The following is an 18,323-nucleotide window of genomic DNA, read 5'->3' on the forward strand; positions in this document are numbered from 1 at the left end:
ATTCACTATGACACATAGGCAATTGTACAAAAACAATAAAATACTTAGGGATAAATTTAACAGAGGAGGTGAAGACTTTGAACAGTGAAAGCTATAGGGCACTGATGAAAGATATTAAAGAAGACACAAATAAATCAAGAGATAATCTGTGGTCGTGGGTTGGAAGACCTTATATTGTTAAAATGCTCATGCTACACAAAGAAATTGACAGAGTCACTGTAATCCTTAACAAAATTCAGGTGGAAATTTTCACATATATGGAATAAACAATCCTAAAGTTTCTATGGAACCACAAAAGACCCTGAATATCAAAATCAATCTTGAGAAAGAAGAACAATGCTGGAGGTGTCATGCATCCTGATTTCAAACTAAATTACAAAGTTATAGTAATCAAAACAGTATGGTATTGGTATAAAAAGGGACACAGACATCAAGAGAACAGAACAGACAGCCCAGAAATAAACCCAAATATATACAGTAAATTAGCTTTTGACAAAGGATCCAAGAATATACAATGGGGAAATGGCAGTCTCTTCAATAAATGGTGTTAGGAAAGTTGGACAGCCACAGTGGAAAGACGCAAAGTTACCCCTATCATATACCATTCACAAAAGTCAACTCAAAATGGATTAAAGACTTAATCATAAGTCCTGAAGCCATAAAAATCCTAGAAGAAAAAGTAAGGGAAAAAATGTCCTTGACTTCAGTCTTTGTGATGATGTTTTGGATTTGATGCCAAAAACAAAGGCAACAAGAGCAAATATAACCAAGTGAAACTACATAAAACTTAAAAACTTCTGCACCACAAAGGAAATGATACACAGAATGAAAAGACAATCTGTGGAATTAGAGAAAATATTAGCAAATTAAATGTACTTGATAAGAGTTAATATCCAAACTGTTAATATTTAAAGAACTCATACAACTCAATAACAGAGAAAAAAAAAGTCTGATTTCAAAATGGGCAGAAGACCTGAATAGACATTTTTTTTTCCACAGTAAACATACATCTGGTCAACAGGTACATGAAAAGGTACACAATGTTACTAGTCACCAGGTCAATGCAAATCAAAACCTCAATAAGATATCACCTCACAGAATTGCTTTTATCAAAAAAAAGAAAATAAGAAAGAACAAGAGCTGTAATAATGTGGAGAGAAGAAAAAGTTTATACACAGTTGCAGGGAGTGTAAGTTGATGCACCCCTTATGGAAAACAGTTTTGAGGTTCCTGAAAAATTAAAAATGGAACTGCTGTATGATTTAGCAATTTCCCTTTTGGGTATTTATCTGAAGAAAATGAAAACACTAACTTGAAAATATATGTGCAACCCAATGTTCACTGCAGAATTATTTATAATAGCCAGACAATGTAAGCCTTCAGTGATGGATAAATGGATAAAATATATATACACACACACACACACACACACACACACATATATATATACATATACACACATACACACACGCACACAGCCACCGAAAAAAGAAGAAATTCTCATCATTTGCAACAACATGAATGTACCTTGAAGTCATTATGCTAAGTGAGCTAAACGAGACAGATAAAGAAAAATATCATATAGTCTCATTTATATGTGGAATCTTAAAATAGCTTTTTTTAAAAAGGGTTCAGAGATGCAGAGAACAGTTTGGTGGTTGTCAAAGGTGGGTCAGTGTGGGCAAAATGGATGAAGGTAGTCAAAAGGCACAAACTTCCAGCACTAAAATGAATGTCATGAGGATGTAATGTACAGTATAGGGAGTACAGTTAATGTGTGCGTGTGTGTGCTCAGTCTTGCCCATCTGTGACCCTATGGACTGTAGCCTGAGAAGCTTCTCTATCCATGGGATTTCCCAGGCAAGAATACTGGAGTGAGTTGCCATTTCCTTCTCCAGGAGATCTTCACAACCCAGGGAGGGAACCCACATCTCTTGTCTCCTGCTTTGGCAAGGGGATTCTTTACCAGTAGCTGGGTTAATGCTGTATCTTATATGAGAAAGTTGGTAACAAAGAACCTTACAAGTTCTCATCACAAGAAAAAAGTAAGGGCTTCCCTAGTGGTTCAGTGGTTAAGAATCCACCTTGAATGCAGGGGACACTGGTTCTATCTCTGGCCCAGGAAGATCCCACATGCCGCAGGGCAACTAAGACTGTGGGCCACAATTACTAAGCCTGTGCTCTGGAGCCCTCGGACCAGAACTACTGAGCCTGTGTGCAGCCACTCCTGAAGCCCTCGCGCCCTGGAGCCAGTGCTCCACCACAAGAGAAGGCTGCAGAGCACAACGAGGGACCAGACCCTGCTCAACACAACTAGAGAAAGACTGTGCACAGCATGGAAGATGCAGCACAGCCAAACATAAACATAGGATAGTCATCATTTTCCAGTATGTACAAATACATAAGCATTATGTTGCACGACTGAAACTAATACTAATACTGTTACGTGATTATATGTCAACTACAAATTTTAAAAAATAGTGTTAGAACGTGTGGGTTAAATCAACTCCATGTTGACTTCTGAGTTAAATTCACCCATTCCAGTCCATTTTAGTTCACTGATTCCTAAAATGTCAATGTTTACTCTTGCCATCTCCTGTTTGACCACTTCCAATTTGCCTTGATTTATGGTCCTAATATTCCAGGTTTTTATGCAATGTTGCTCTTTACAGCATCATACGTTACTTCCATCACCCATCACATCCACAACTGGGTGTTGTTTTTGTTTTGGCTCTGTCTCTGCATTCTTTCTGGAGTTAGTTCTCCACTCTTCTCCAGTAGCATATTGGGAACCTACCAACCTGGGGATTTCATCTTTCAGTATCATATTTTTGGCCTTTTCATACTGTTCATGGGGTTCTCAAGGCAAGAATACTGAAGTGGTTTGCCGTTCCCTTCTCCAGTGGACCACGTTTTGTCAGAACTCTCCACCATGACCCGTCTGGCTTGGATGGCCCTACATGGCATGGCTCATAGTTTCATTGAGCTAGACAAGGCTGTGGTCCATGTGATCAGTTTGGTTAATTTTCTGTGGTTATGTTTTTTGTTCTGTCTGCCCTCTGATGGATAGGGGTAAGAGGCTTATGGAAGCTTCCTGATGGGAGAGATTGACTGAGGGGAACTGGGTCTTATTCTGATGGGTGGGGCCATGTTCAGTAAATCTTTAATCCAATTTTCTGTTTATGGGTGAGGCTGCATTCCCTCCCTGTTGCTTGACCTGGGGCCAAACTATGGTGGAGGTGATGAAGATAGTGGTGACCTCCTTCAGAACTTCCTTCCATGCACCTACTGCTGCACTCAGTGCCTCTGACCCAAACCAGGCCATCGCTTGCCCATGCCTCCGCCAAAGACTCCTGGACACTCATGGGCATCTCTGGATTGGTTTCTTGTAGGGTCACTGCTCCTTTCTCCTGGGTCCTGTTGCACACAAGGTTTTGTTTGTGCCCTCCAAGTGTCTGTTTCCCCACTCCTGTGCAATTTCTGGTGGTTCTATAATGGGGTTAATGGCAACCTCCTCCAAGAGGACTTATGCCATACCCAGGTCAGCTGCACCCAGAGGCCCTGCAGCAGGCCACTGCTGACCTGCACCTCCACAGGAGACACTCTGACAGAGTTCTGGCTCAGTCTCTGTAGGGAAAGCCACTAGACAATTCAGATATGACCTAAATCAAATCCCTTATGATTACACAATGGAAGTGACAAATAGATTCAAGGGATTACATCTGATAGACAGAGAGCTTGAAGAACTCTGGATGGAGGTTTGTTACATTGTACAGGAGGCAGTGATCAAGACCACTCCCAAGAAAAAGAAATGCAAAAAGGCAAAATGGTTGTCTGAGGAGGTCTTATAAATAGCTGAGAAAAGAAGAGAAGCTAAAGTCAAAGGAGAAAAGGAAAGATAAAGCCGTTTGAATGCAGAGTTCCAAAGAACAGCAAGGGGAGATAAGAAAGCCTTCTTCAGTGATCCCTGCAAAGAAATAGAGGAAAACAACAGAATGGGAATGACTAGAGATCTCGTCAAGAAAAGGAGAGACACTAAGGAAACATTTCATGAAAAGACGAGCATAATCAAGGACAGAAGTGGTATGGAACTAACAGAAGCAGAAGATATTAAGAAGAGGTGGCAAGAATACACAGAAGAACTATACAAAACAGATCTTCATGACCCAGATAACCATGATGGTGTGATCAATCACCTAGAGACAGGCATCCTGGAATGTGAAGTCAAGTGGGCCTAGGAAGCATCACTAGGAACAAAGCTAGTGGAGGTGATGGAATTCAAGTTGAGCTCTTTCAAATCCTAAAAGATGACGCTGTGAAAGTGCTGCACTTAATACGCCAGCAAATTTGGAATACTCAGCAGTGGTCACAGGACTGGAAAAGGTCAGTTTTCATTCCAATCCCAAAGAAAAGCAAGGCCAAAAAATGCTCAAACTACCACACAATTACACTCATCTCACAAGCTAGCAAAATAATGCTCAAAATTCTTCAAGCCAGGCATCAACAGTACGTGAACTCTGAACTTCCAAAAGTTCAAGCTGGATTGAGAAAAGGCAGAGGAACAAGAGATCAAATTGCCAACATCTGCTGGACCATCAAAAAAGCAAGAGCGTTCCAGAAAAACATCTACTTTTGCTTTATTGACTTCACCAAAGCCTTTGACTGTGTGTATCACAACAAACTGTGGACAATTCTTAAAGAGATGGGAATACCAGACCACCTGACCTGCCTCTTGAGAAATCTGTATGCTTCCTGTATGTCAGGAAGCAACAGTTAGAACTGGATATAGAAAAACAGATTGGTTCCAAATAGGGAAAGGAGTACGTCAAGGCTGTATATTGTCACCCTGCTTATTTAACTTATATGCAGATTACATAATGAGAAATGCTGGGCTGGAAGAAGCACAAGCTGGAATCAAGATCTCTAGGAGAAATATCAATAACATCAGATATGCAGATGACACAAACCTTATGGCAGAAAGAGAAGAACTAAAGAATCTATTGATGAAAGTGAAAGAGGAAAGGAAATTTGGCTTAAAGCTTGACATTCAGGAAACCAAGCTCATGGCATGCGGTCCCATCACTTCATGACAAATAGATGAGGAAACGATGGAAACAGTGACAGACTTCATTTTGGAGGGCTCCAAAATCACTGCAGATGGTGATCTCAGCCATGAAATTAAAAGATGCTTGCTCCTTGGAAGAAAAGCTATGACCAACCTAGACAGCATATTAAACAGTAGAGACATTACTTTGCCAACAAAGGTCCATCTACTCAAGGCTATGGTTTTTTCAATAGTCATGTATGGATGTGAGAGTTGGACTGTAAGGGAAGCTGAGCACTGAAGAATTGATGCTTTTGAAATGTGGTGTTGGAGAAGACTCTTGAAGAGTCCCTTGGATTGAAAGCAGATCCAACTAGTCCATCCTAAAGGAAATGAGTCCTGAATATTCATTGTAAGGACTGATGCTGAAGCTGAAACTCCAATACTTTGGCCAGCTGATGTGAAGAACTGATTCATTTGAAAAGACCCTGATGCTGGGAAAGATTGAAGGCTGGAAGAGAAGGGGATGACAGAGGATGAGATGGTTGGATGGCATCACTGATGTTTTGGACATGAGTTTGAGTAGGCCCTGGGAGTTGGTGATGGACGGGGAGGCCTGGTGTGCTGCAGTCCATGGGGTCACAAAGAGTCGGACACAATTGAGCAACTGAACTGAACTGGTCTTAACTTCATTTTGTGGACCTATGTTAAATTCATGACTTAAATATGAAAATATAAAATCTCACTATTAACATTCTGTGGGTTTAAGACAGACACAGAAACAGACAGTAATTCACCTGCACATGAGATGTAGGCTTCCTCCTTTGGAGAGCATGAACTGCAATTCCAAGGGTCAGAAGGACACTGCCAGAGAGAGGTATCCGTATTCTGACACCAGATTCCATCTACCCACCGGGGTCTAGAACCTTCTCTAAGAGCAACAGAAGTGTTGAGACTTCCACTGTCCCCACAGCCAAGCTGACTGCAGATGATGGACACAGTGATGTCTTCCATGGGGCTTCGGCAGACACTGCCCCAGGTTCCGTTGTAGAAAACTTCCAGCCACCCAGCACAGTGCTGGTCCTCACTCACCATTCTGAGGGCCAGGAACTCTAAGATCAAAAGGGAGGAATCAAGACTGGTGAGAACTTCACTCAGCACCCTGGGTTTTCCTCTCTCCCAGAAATAGTGGCCATTCATTCCTGAACTAGCTGAGGAGATACCCATTAGGTGATAAGACTGAAAGCTGTCTCCCTTTTACTTGAATTTCCATTCGTGCCTGTCTTTTTAAACATTTCTACTACCATGATGTAGTGAATGTGAACAGAGAGGAAGAGCAATCTGGGCACCTGTGTGGGGTGGGGGGAGGTGCTGAATTCTGCATCTTGACCAAACCTCTAAGAGAGTGTGAAAGGGATGTGATATGTTATTGGGGAGGTGGCAGAATAATAAACCTGCAGATGTCTCATGCAAATCCCTGAAACCATGAATATGTTCCCTTACCTGGCAAAAGGGATTTCACAGATGTGATTAAGGGGAGAATTGTGAGATGGTGATATTAAGTTGGACTATTGTGGATAAACTATGTGAACCCAGTCTAATCACATTCTTACTGGGTTGGCCAGAAAGTTCTTTTGGTTTTTAAGTCAAAAGATATTTTTTATGTTCACCAAAAACTTGATTGAACAGCATATTCATCATTTTGTTCCACTACCTTCTGCCATTTTCAGCCAACTTCATATTTCCCTCTTCCCAAAACTTTTATCTTTTTAAGCAAAGAACTATTCCAAGTGTGTTTTATAGTCTTCCAGGAAATTTAAACTTTTTTCCACTAAGAGAATTTTGTGAAGATCTAAATAAATGGAAAGCTGAAACTTCAATGTCTGGTAAATACAGCTGATGAATCAGAACTAGCCAAACTGTGGCAGTTTTTGCCTGGCCTACAAAGACGTATGTGGTCTTGCATTATCCTGATGGAAGATTATGCATTTTCTCTGGATCAATTCTGAATGGTTTTCATTAAGTGCTGCTTTCAGTTGGTCTAACGGGGAACAGTACTTGGTGGAATTATCATTCAGTTTTCTTGAAGGTACTCCCTTAATAGAGGACTCCCTTCCAATACCACCACATACACAATATCACCTTCTTTGGTGGAAGACTGGCCTTTGATATGGTTGGGGGTGCTTCATTTCACTTGCCCCAGAATCTCTTTCATTCCACATTATTGGGCAGTATCCACTTTTCTTCACCCATCACAATTTGTTTTAAAAGCAAAATGTTTTCATTATGTTTAAGTAGAAAATCCCATGTAGAAATACTGCCATGATTTTTTTTTTCACTTATGTGAAACTCAGACATCAAAGTAAATAATATAACCAAGCTGGTACAAATGACTATTGATGCTTGATTTGGATATTTTGAATATGTTGGCTATCTCCTGCATTGTTTAACATTGATTGTCTTCAAGTAATATTTCCATTTGACTGCTATCAACTTCAACTGGTCTACCCTACTGTGCAGTACCGTCCAGTGAGAAATCTCCAACACAAAACTTCATAAACCACTTTTGATGAGTTTGATCAATCACCACACTTCCATACACTCCACAAATTTGTTTTGCATTTCAGTTGCATTTCTATCACTTCTTGAAATAATAAAGCATGATATGCCAAAAATGTTGCTTCTTTCTTCCATTTTCAAATTAAGATGGCTATACAAAAACTCACCGATTTTGATTTTTTTTAAGAAAAGATGCATGCTGCTATGATAGCTGTCACAAAATAGTCTAATAAAATTGTTTCAAATGAAGTGAAAGAGAACTAACTGTTACTAGACCACCTTACAGGAAAAAAAGAAGGAATCTTTTGGCCAAACCAATAGAAGCACTCTTTCTTGGCTCTGGCTCCAGGGAGGTGTGACTCTGGATAATGGTTAGAGACGTGCAGTATTGCTGGTCTGATGATGGATGAAGGGGGTCTATGAGCCAAGGAATGCAGATGGTTTGGAAAGAAACCTGATATAAAAAATGGGATTCTTCACCAGAGCCTCAGATGTGATGTAGCCCTGCTGAAACGTTGATTCAAGCCCAGGGAGATCCTATTGAACCTTGAACCTACGGAACTCTAAGGCAATAAATATATGTTGTTTTAAACCACTATGAAGTAATTTGTCACAGAAGCAAACAGAAACTAGTACCATTGACTTAAGATTTTTGTCCCATATGTAAGGGAAGGTGAATCCGACTTTCAACTGGAAATTCTAAGAAATGGCTCTGCCAGGAAACTGTGCTGAGAAGAAAGGACTAGAACGTCAGCTGCTGCAGGAGGAAGTAAAAACGCCTAGTCTTCACGTCTGCTGGAAAGACAGGCTCCATGCGAGGAAGCCTCTTTCTCTGATCCTTTCAGTGTATCTCCCTCAGGACTCAGACTCCCGTCTCCACGGCTCCAGGTTCTCCCCTCCCCCAGCCTGTGGACAGTGTGCAGCACAGACCTGAGCAGATGACCCCCGCGTCCTCCTTGTGTCTGCAGGCGTGCCGCCCCCAGCCTCGGGAAGGGCACCTCCACACTTGAGACTCATTTCCTGTGCAGTTCAGGTCGTCCAGCCAGATGGGCCCTGATCCCGCCCCGAAGTGAGCAGACCTCGTGGCATTGAGGGCTTCTCCACAGCCCAGCTGCCTGCACACCACGCGGGCATCGTCCAGGTCCCAGCCGTCATCACAGATGGTACCCCAGGAGCCCTGGTCAAGGATCTCCACTCTCCCGGCGCAGGGACCACCCCCGTCCACCAGGCGGAGCTGTCTGCTGTCTGAGGAGAGAGAAATGGGACAATCGGGCGTTGACAGGGGCGATGAGAAAGGACTTCTGTCCCGTGGGACCTCACCTGAGCAGTAGGGGGCGCTCTTCTCTGAGGACGCAGAGCCTGCTGGTTCAGACACGGAGTCATTGCACTGGGGCAGCACCTGGGTCTGGTTTCCTGTAGAAACAGCAATGATTAGAGGGTTGGTGGGCTGAAGAACAGGAAACTGAATTAAGCTAAATAATGACCTAGTGATGAAGTCTGAGATAAACAATGTTAATGTAACAGTTCAGTTCAGTTTAGTCGCTCAGTCATGTCCGACTCTTTGCTACCCCATGGACTGAATGCAAGCCAGGCCTCCCTGTCCATCACCACCTCCAGGAGTTTATTCAGACTCATATCCATGGAGTCAGTGATGCCGTCCAACCATCTCATCCTCTGCCGTCCCCTTCTTCTCCTGCCTTCAATCTTTTCCAGCATCAGGATCTTTTCCAATGAGTCAGCTCTTCACATCAACTGGCCAAAGTATTGGAGTTTCAGCTTCAGCATCAGTCCTTACAATGAATATTCAGGACTCATTTCCTTTAGGATGGACTGGTTGGATCTCCTTACAATCCAAGGGACTCTTCAAGAGTCTTCTCTAACACCACATTTCAAAAGCATCAATTCTTCAGTGCTCAGCTTTCTTTATAGTCCAACTCTCACATCCATACATGACTACTGGATAAACCATAGCCTTGAGTAGATGGACCTTTGTTGGCAAAGTAATGTCTCTGCTTTTCAATATGCTGTCTAGATTGGTCAAAGCTTTTCTTCCAAGGAGCAAGCATCTTTTAATTTCATGGCTGAGATCACCATCTGCAGTGATTTTGGAGCACCACCCCCCCCCCAAAAAAAAAAATTAAGTCTGTCACTGTTTCCACTGTTTCCCCATCTATTTGCCATAAAGTTATGGGACCAGATGCCATGATCTTAGTTTTATGAATGTTGAGTTTTAAGCCAACTTTTTCACTCCCTTCTTTCATTTTCATCAATAGGCTCTTTTATTCTTCTTCGCTTTCTGCTATTAGGATGCTGTCATCTGCATATCTTAAGTTATTGATATTTCTTCTGGCAATCTTGATTTCAGCTTGTGCTTCATCCAGCTTGGCATTTCACATGATGTACACTGCATAAAAGTTAAATAAGCAGGGTGACAATGTACAGCCTTGATGTACTCCTTTCCCTGTTAGGAACCAGTCTGTTGTTCCATGTCCAGTTCTAACTGTTGCTTCCTGACCTGCATACAGATTTCTCAAGAGGCAGGTCAGGTGGTCAGGTATTCCCATCTCTTTCAGAATTTTCCAGTTTGTGGTGATCCACACAGTCAAAAGCTTCGACATAGTCAATAAACCAGAAATAGATGTTTTTCCGGAACTCTCTTGCTTTTTTGATGGTCCAGCAGATGTTGGCAATTTGATCTCTGGTTCCTCTGCCTTTTCTAAAACCAGCTTGAACATCTGGAAGTTCACGGTTCATGTACTGTTGAAATGTAACAGTAAGGTTATCAGTTTAGGGTTCACCTTTTCTAGGGAGAGCTCTGCTTCTGAAAGTGCCACAATTGTTTTCAGCCAACGATTGTGCTAAGAATGAGTTAAATAAGCTGTTTTGTCTCTAAATCTGTCCATAAACAGGAAAAGCAAAATAAAATCTTTTCCAAAGGGATTCTACCACTTTTTCATCTAAAATGTTTGTTATTAAAAACAATGCACATATAAAAGAAATCTCATAGAAAACCAGGAGGAAAAAGACATTAGAAAGAATTTCCCAAGTTATTCAGTTACTAGAGCTATCTGATGGAGAATTTAAATAGCCATTATTGAAGGCCTCATGGGATTAACTGACAAAAGAAATTGACAGAATAAAGACAGATAAAAATCCTAGCCCTGAAAAACTTAACAGCCGATGTTAAGATATAAAGGATGACCGTTTCAGCACATTAACTCGGCATAAAGCAGAAACAGTAAAGAGAAGATCAGAGGACAAACAGTCTTCTGTTTAGAGATGCAGGTCTTAAAATAAGTGTCCTGGTTGCTGTTGTTGTTGTTCAGTCACTCAATCTTGTCTGATACATTTCGGGATCACATGCACTATAGCCCACCAGGCTCCTCTGTCCATGGGATTTCTCAGGCAAGAATATTGGAGTGGGTTTCCATTTCTTTCTCCAGGGAATCTTCAAAACCCAGGAGCAGAACTCATGTCTCCTGACTTGGCAGGAGGGTTCTTTACCACTGAGCCACCAGGGAGTCGTGTCCTGGTTATATTGCTGTATAATAAATTTTCCCATAAAACTTAGCCACTTAAGCAAAAATATATACTTCATTTTGCTTAAGACTTCCTGGGTAAGAAATTTCGGAAAGATCCCACTTGGCAGTTCTGTCTTAGAGTCTTTCATGTGGTTGCACTTAGATGTCACCTGGAGCTGAAGTGGTCTGATGACTTGACTGAAGTGTGGTTACATAAGGAAATCCCTCAGAGCATTTTAGAGGTAAAGAGACATCATGTCTGCAACCTAACTCAGAAAGATTTTACATATTCATGGAGAAATGTGGTGGGAGGGGGACAGAATGAAAGAGAAGCAGAGATAGAGAGAGATATCAACTGGGGGGAGAGATTAAAGCAGAATACTAACCTTGGGAAATCCAGCTAAAGGTCTTCTGGATTCTGATATTATTCTTACAGCTTTTCTGTAAGTCTCAAATTACATCAAAATTTAAAAAGGGGAAGGTAAAAACAAATCAGAGATAAATCATTCCTAGAATACTTCCACTAAAAGAAGTGCTTATAACACCAAAAACACAAATGCCTAGGAGAAAAACCTAGCAGAAGATGGGCAAAACTGCTGAGAGAAATTGGAAACCTAACTGAATGGAGGGATACACACACACACACACACACATATATATACAGTGTCAATGAATTGGAAGACTCAACATTATCAGTCAATCACCTCAAATTTCTGTGTAGATTAACTCTAATCTCAAAAAAAAATACACCTTTTTGGGGGTGAAAAATGACAAGATGAGGGATGTCTCTCCTGATCCAGTGATTGAGAATCAGCCATGCAATGCAGAGAACTCAGATTCAATCCTTGGTGTAAGAACTAAGATCCCACCTGCCACAGAGCATCTCAGCTGGAGCCTCACAAATAGGCAGTCCATGTGTCATAACAGAAGATCCCTCAAGACATAATGAAGATCCATATGCTGCAACTAATGCCTAACACCATCAAACAAATACACATTTTTTTTAAAATGAAAAGCTGATTCCAAAATTGAAATAATATACAAAAGAACAAGAATTACCAACACAGGTGACCAAAAAAGCAACAGAGGTAGAAGAGTTAATAATATAAAGTAACTCTTTGCATTAAAATTATCCAGACTTACTATAAAGTTACAATAATTAATAAATGCAGTATTGGTGCAAAGATAAACAAATGATACAACAGATTAGAATAGAGAGTCTTAAAAAAGACTCAAACATATGCTCTTCTTCTTATGACAAAGGTAGCACTGCAGTGGGGAAAAAAGTCTTTTCAGAAAAAGATTCTGAGTCAATTTGATGTCGTATGAAACTTGATCTTATCTTATGCAGACATCAATTGCAGAAGGGATGCACAATTCTACTCAAGAGAAAAATAATTAAACTTACATGAGATACTCTTGGAGAATATTTTTATGGTCTTGGAGTAAACAAAGTTCTTTTGAAAGGATATAAGTAGCATTAAAAGTAAAGGAAGAAGTTGATAAATTGCAATTTCTTAAGATTGAGAGCTTGGCTCATCAAAGAACATCATACCATTAAAAAAAATGAAAATGAAAGACCAAAGGTTAAACACACAAGATAAATAACATGTTTTCACCCAAAGTCATTGTCATGGTAAGTTGTAGCATCATATTTGTAATAGTCAAGAACAGGAAAAACAACTCAAATCTCTACCATCTATTGTGGAATGGACCAATTCATGGTCGTGTGATCTTTCAAAGACAATCTCTACTGTAATAAAAATGAATAAAATGCTTCTATAAGCAACCTCATGAGTGTATCTCAAATATAATGGTGATGCAAAGTTATACACAAAAGGTAACACACTGCATAAATTTATATACAGTTCAAACAATGACAAAACACTCTATGGTAGTAGAAGTGAGGTAAGCAGTCTTAACTGGAGAAGAGGGAGACACAGTTATGGTGAGGCCACAGCGACTGTGGGGCTGGGAATGTTCTCTTTGCTGATCTGGGTACATGACTGAAGCCTACACTTACTGCTTATACATTGCTTTCTATGATTATATTTAAATAATAGTGTTGCTTAAAATTACATTATTTCCCCTTACCACTTCTTGCCCTGACTTGGAAAATGAATGAACAATGAGAAGAACCACATTTCACCATGAAATATCTGACTTGATGCCAGTTTCCTGTCACTATCTCTCTTGGGGACATTTCACTCCAGGAGCATCCTGAGTACCAGTAGCCCTTCACCCTCTCTTACCTGAGCAGATCACAGAGGCCGTGTTGCCATGGGAACAGTCAGGACCACCCAGGACAGTCATAGGACAACTCCATAGGAAGGACTCAGCCCCCAAGCAGTGAAATCGGACTGTTGAGATCTGATCACCTCTTTCCATATAGTGTGGTCCTCTGGGGGTAGAGATGGCGACTCCACAGCCGAGCTGACGACAGACAACATTGGCATTGGCCAGACTCCAGTGGGAGGCACAGAGCGCTCTCCATTGTCCAGAAATGTTCATCTCCACCTGCCCCTCACACTGAGAGGAGCCATTTGACATGAGCCGGACTTCTGTGTACATTGGTAGAAGAAAACAGCGTTTCAGCAAACTCTGATTTTCTCACCTGAACAAGGTAAGTGGAGAGGTTATAAACCTGATCTACAGCTCACCTGAACAGACAACCTGAACAGCTCCACTGTGCTGACAGGTGCCCCCTGGACAGGGCACTCTGGGGCAGAACCAGAGCTCAGGCTCCTCCCCTTTACACCTGAACTCTTCAGCCCAGACCCGGCTATCTGACTCTCTGAAGGGCACGTGTCCCTGGACAGACACAACCTTGCCGCATCCCCGTTCTGCACAGATGACCTGGGCAGTGAGGAGTGTGAAGTTCCCATCAGACACTGGGGTCCAGTCTTCTCCAGAATGAACTTCTACTCGCCCTGAGCAGGGTCCATCTCCTTCAGCTAGACGGGTAAATCCTAAGAGAAACAGACAAGCAAACCCAGTGAATGTTCTTGATCCTGACTTGACAAATGAAAACAGCAGATCACAGGCAATGATGTGAATGCTTTTCTCTTCCAGGAGCGGGGCATGGAGAGAGAAGTTGATAGCTGGTTTCAGAATTCCATTTTCATGAACAAGATTCTGAAGAGAAATTCAGAAGAATTTGCAGGGTCAGTTTGGGATGACTGTATCCCAACAATGTATACTCTGAAAATGGTTAGAAATATGAATCCCTTATCTACAGACCTGGAAACTACGGAGTCCAAGACCTATCATCAGAAATGGCTGAGTACCAGGAACATGTAATTTATCATTGATTGGAGAAGTGAATTTCACATTTAGGAGCCCAGGACTATGGAGCCCAAGGAAACTGCATAATGTGTTGGCACTCAAATATGAATGCAGACATATGAAGAACAGAATGACCCCAGAGAGACATGGACTATGACAGAGTAGAGATCTGTCCTCCAGACAAACTTAGAAAATTTTCCTGAGACTTGTGAGGCTATTATTTTGAATAGTTTTCTCTCCCAGGAGCTAGTCCTCAGGTGATTTAGGTAAGGAAAATCATGAAGCAGGATATAAGAATGCATACCAACATGTAGGGAGATTGTCTAAGAGAAGAAACATAAGCATTATAAATAATCAACATTTATGGTTTTTATATTTTTCTGATAATTTTTCTTTTTTTTTCCATTTATTTTTATTAGTTGGAAGCTAATTGCTTTACAATATCGTAGTGGTTTTTGCCATACATTGACATGAATCAGCCATGGATTTACATGTATTTCCCATCCTGATCCCCCCTCCTGCCTCCCTGCCCACCCCATCCCTCTGGGTCTTCCCAGTGCACCAGCCCCGAGCACTTGTCTCATGCATCCAACCTGGGCTGGTGATCTGTTTCACCCTTGATAATATACATGTTTCGATGCTATTCTCTCAAAACATCCCACCCTCGCCTTCTCCCACAGAGTCCAAAAGTCTGTTCTGTACATCTGTGTCTTTTTTCTGTTTTGCATATAGGATTATCATTACCATCTTTCTAAATTCCATATATAAGTGTTAGTATGCTGTAATGTTCTTTATCTTTCTGGCTTACTTCACTCTGTATGATGGGCTCCAGTTTCATCCATCTCATTAGAACTGGTTCAAATGAATTCTTTTTAATGGCTGAGTAATATTCCATGGTGAATATGTACCACAGCATCCTTATCCATTCATCTGCTGATGGGCATCTAGGTTGCTTCCATGTCCGGGCTATTATAAACAGTGCTGCAATGAACATTGGGGTGCACGTGTCTCTTTCAGATCTGGTTTCCTCAGTGTGTATGCCCAGGAGTGGGATTGCTGGGTCATATGGCAGTTCTATTTCCAGTTTTTTAAGAAATCTCCACACTGTTTTCCATAGTGGCTGTACTAGTTTGCATTCCCACCAACAGTGTAAGAGGGTTCCCTTTTCTCCACACCCTCTACAGCATTTATTGCTTGTAGACTTTTGGATAGCAGCCATCCTGACTGGCGTGTAATGGTACCTCATTGTGGTTTTGATTTGCATTTCTCTGATAATGAGTGATGTTGAGCATCTTTTCATGTGTTTGTTAGCCATCTGTATGTCTTCTTGGGAGAAATGTCTGTTTAGTTCTTTGGCCCGTTTTTTGATTGGGTCATTTATTTTTCTGGAATTGAGCTTGTATATTTTTGTATATTTTTGAGATTAATCCTTTGTCTGTTGCTTCATTTGCTATTGTTTTCTCCCAATCTGAGGGCTGTCTTTTCACCTTGCTTATAGTTTCCTTTGTTGTGCAAAAGCTTTTAAGTTTCATTAGGTCCCATTTGTTTATTTTTGCTTTTATTTCCAATATTCTGGGAGGTGTGTTATAGAGGATCCTGCCGTGATTTATGTCAGAGAGTGTTTTGCCTATGTTCTCCTCTAGGAGTTTTATAGTTTCTGGTCTTACATTTAGATCTTTAATCCATTTTGAGTTTATTTTTGTGTATGGTGTTAGAAAGTGTTCTAGTTTCATTCTTTTACAGGTGGTTGACCAGTTTTCCCAGCACCACTTGTTAAAGAGGTTGCCTTTTTTCCATTGTATATTCTTCCCTCCTTTGTCAAAGATAAGGTGTCCATAGGTTCGGGGATTTATCTCTGGGCTTTATATTCTGTTCCATTGATCTATATTTCTGTCTTATTGAGGTTTTGATTTGCATTTCTCTGATAATGAGTGATATTGAGCATCTTTTCCTGTGTTTGTTAGCCATCTGTATGTCTTCTGGAGAGAAATGTCTGCCTAGTTCTTTGGCCCATTTTTTGATTGAGTCATTTATTTTTCTGGAATTGAGCTGCAGGAGTTGCTTGTATATTTTTGAGATTAATCCTTTGTTGCTTTTTTTGCTATTATTTTCCCCCATTCTGAAGGCTGTCTTTTCACCTTGCTTATAGTTTCCTTTGTTGTGCAAAAGGTTTTAAGTTTCATTAGGTCCCATTTGTTTATTTTTATTTTTATTTCCAATATTCTTGGATGTGGGTCATAGAGGGTCCTGCTGTGATTTATGTCAAAGAGTGTTTTGCCTATGTTCTCCTCTAGGAGTTTTATAGCTTCTGGTCTTAAATTTAGATCTTTAATCCATTTTGAGTTTTTTTTTTTTTTTAATGGAAAAAATTCCAAGAATTTCTTAGATGACTTCAGTGGGAAAGAACATGAGTTAAGAAAGCTCAAAGGGTCTTAGAAGAGGGGATGTGGTCTTAACCATCTCTCTTGAAACCCTAAGATTTGTCAATGAACTTGGGAGAGAGGGAGTTCTGATTGGAAGTTGATGGGACTGCAAGTTTGCCAAACAGTTCCTATTACAGGTTTTTCTTCTGAGACAGGAATCACAGAAAATCTAAGGGGTGATATTTAACTGATTTTAATTCTATTATTGCACTTTTTCTGTATTCGTATTTGACATCAAGATGACAGAAGAGGAGATTCCCCTGCTCTCATTCTCCCACAGAAACAGGGTGTCCCCAGCAACATGGCTGTCAACTTCAGACAGAACTGTGGACCCAGAATCAGCTCCATAATAGTGCTCCAACCCTGCACCACCGTGGTCCTGGGCAGTCCTGTCTGCCCAGATATCCAGAGCGAGGCACGACCTGTTGGCAACTCTGTTAATAGGATGGCCAGTTGCAGACCTGAGTATGGATTATAAACAGCCTTTTGACTTAAGTCCAGACCCATTCTACCACAGTCGGAGGCAATCCTGACCGTGCAGGAACCCAGAGAAAACCACACCCATCCATGCCTTTGCTACATACCCACTGACCATAGACCCCAAAGCAGCTCCAGGAGCAGCCCCATAACCTGACTCCAGCTTTGCTAGTCCATGATTCCAGAGGCAGTCCTATCAGTTCAAGGACAAAGCAGTAAATATTTACTTCCAGTCTGTAAAGTCTGGAAGAAGTGTCTGCTCCTTCAAATGCACAGTCACCAGTGCAAGCCTACCCAGATCCTGAAGAATCTAGCAGACATGACACCACTAGAGGAAACTAATAAAGCTCCAAAACTGATCCTAAAGAAATAGAGATCTATGAACTACTTGATACAAAATTCAAATTCATTGTTTTGAAGCTCAGTGACCAACAAGGGAATACAGAGAGACAAGTAAACACAATCAGGAAAACCATGCATGAACAAAATGAGAAGCTTCATAAAGAACTAGATAACATAAAAAAGAAACCAAACAGAAATTCTGGAGCTCAAGGATTCAATAATTGAATTACAAATCCAAGGGAAAGCATCAAGGAAACTCTATCATGGAAATCAAAGTATCAGTAATCTTGAAGACATTCCATTTGAAATTATCAAGTTAGAAAAATAAAAAGAAAAAACAGTGAACAGAATACATAGCACATATAGGATACCACAAGCTATATATATATATATATATATATATATATATATGTATGTATTATATATATATGTATATGTATATATTTGTATGTATACATATATATATATATATATATGTATATGTTTGTATACATATATATGTATATATCTGAGAATCCCAGTAGGAACAAAGAAAGAAAGGAGCAGAAAGCTCAAAGAAATAATAACTGAGAAATCCCCAAATCTAGGGAGGGAAATGGATACCTTGATCATGAAGCCTATGAGTTCCCAAATAGGTGGAACTCAAAGAGGTCCACACCAAGACATGTTATG

The 18,323-nt window shown here is 40.7% G+C and overlaps 1 protein-coding gene across 1 annotated transcript in view; it reads right to left on the reverse strand.

The window, feature by feature from the left end:
* LOC122679941 overlaps positions 1–18,323 on the reverse strand; it is a 405,877-nt gene that overhangs the window by 71,095 nt on the left and 316,459 nt on the right. Inside the window, 2 exon segments of the mRNA XM_043880800.1 lie at positions 5,842–6,156; positions 8,534–8,848. Coding sequence (XP_043736735.1) covers positions 5,842–6,156; positions 8,534–8,848 — 630 coding nt within the window.

Source organism: Cervus elaphus, chromosome 22 (genome assembly GCF_910594005.1).
Source record: "Cervus elaphus chromosome 22, mCerEla1.1, whole genome shotgun sequence".
NCBI classification, from domain to species: Eukaryota; Metazoa; Chordata; class Mammalia; order Artiodactyla; family Cervidae; genus Cervus; species Cervus elaphus.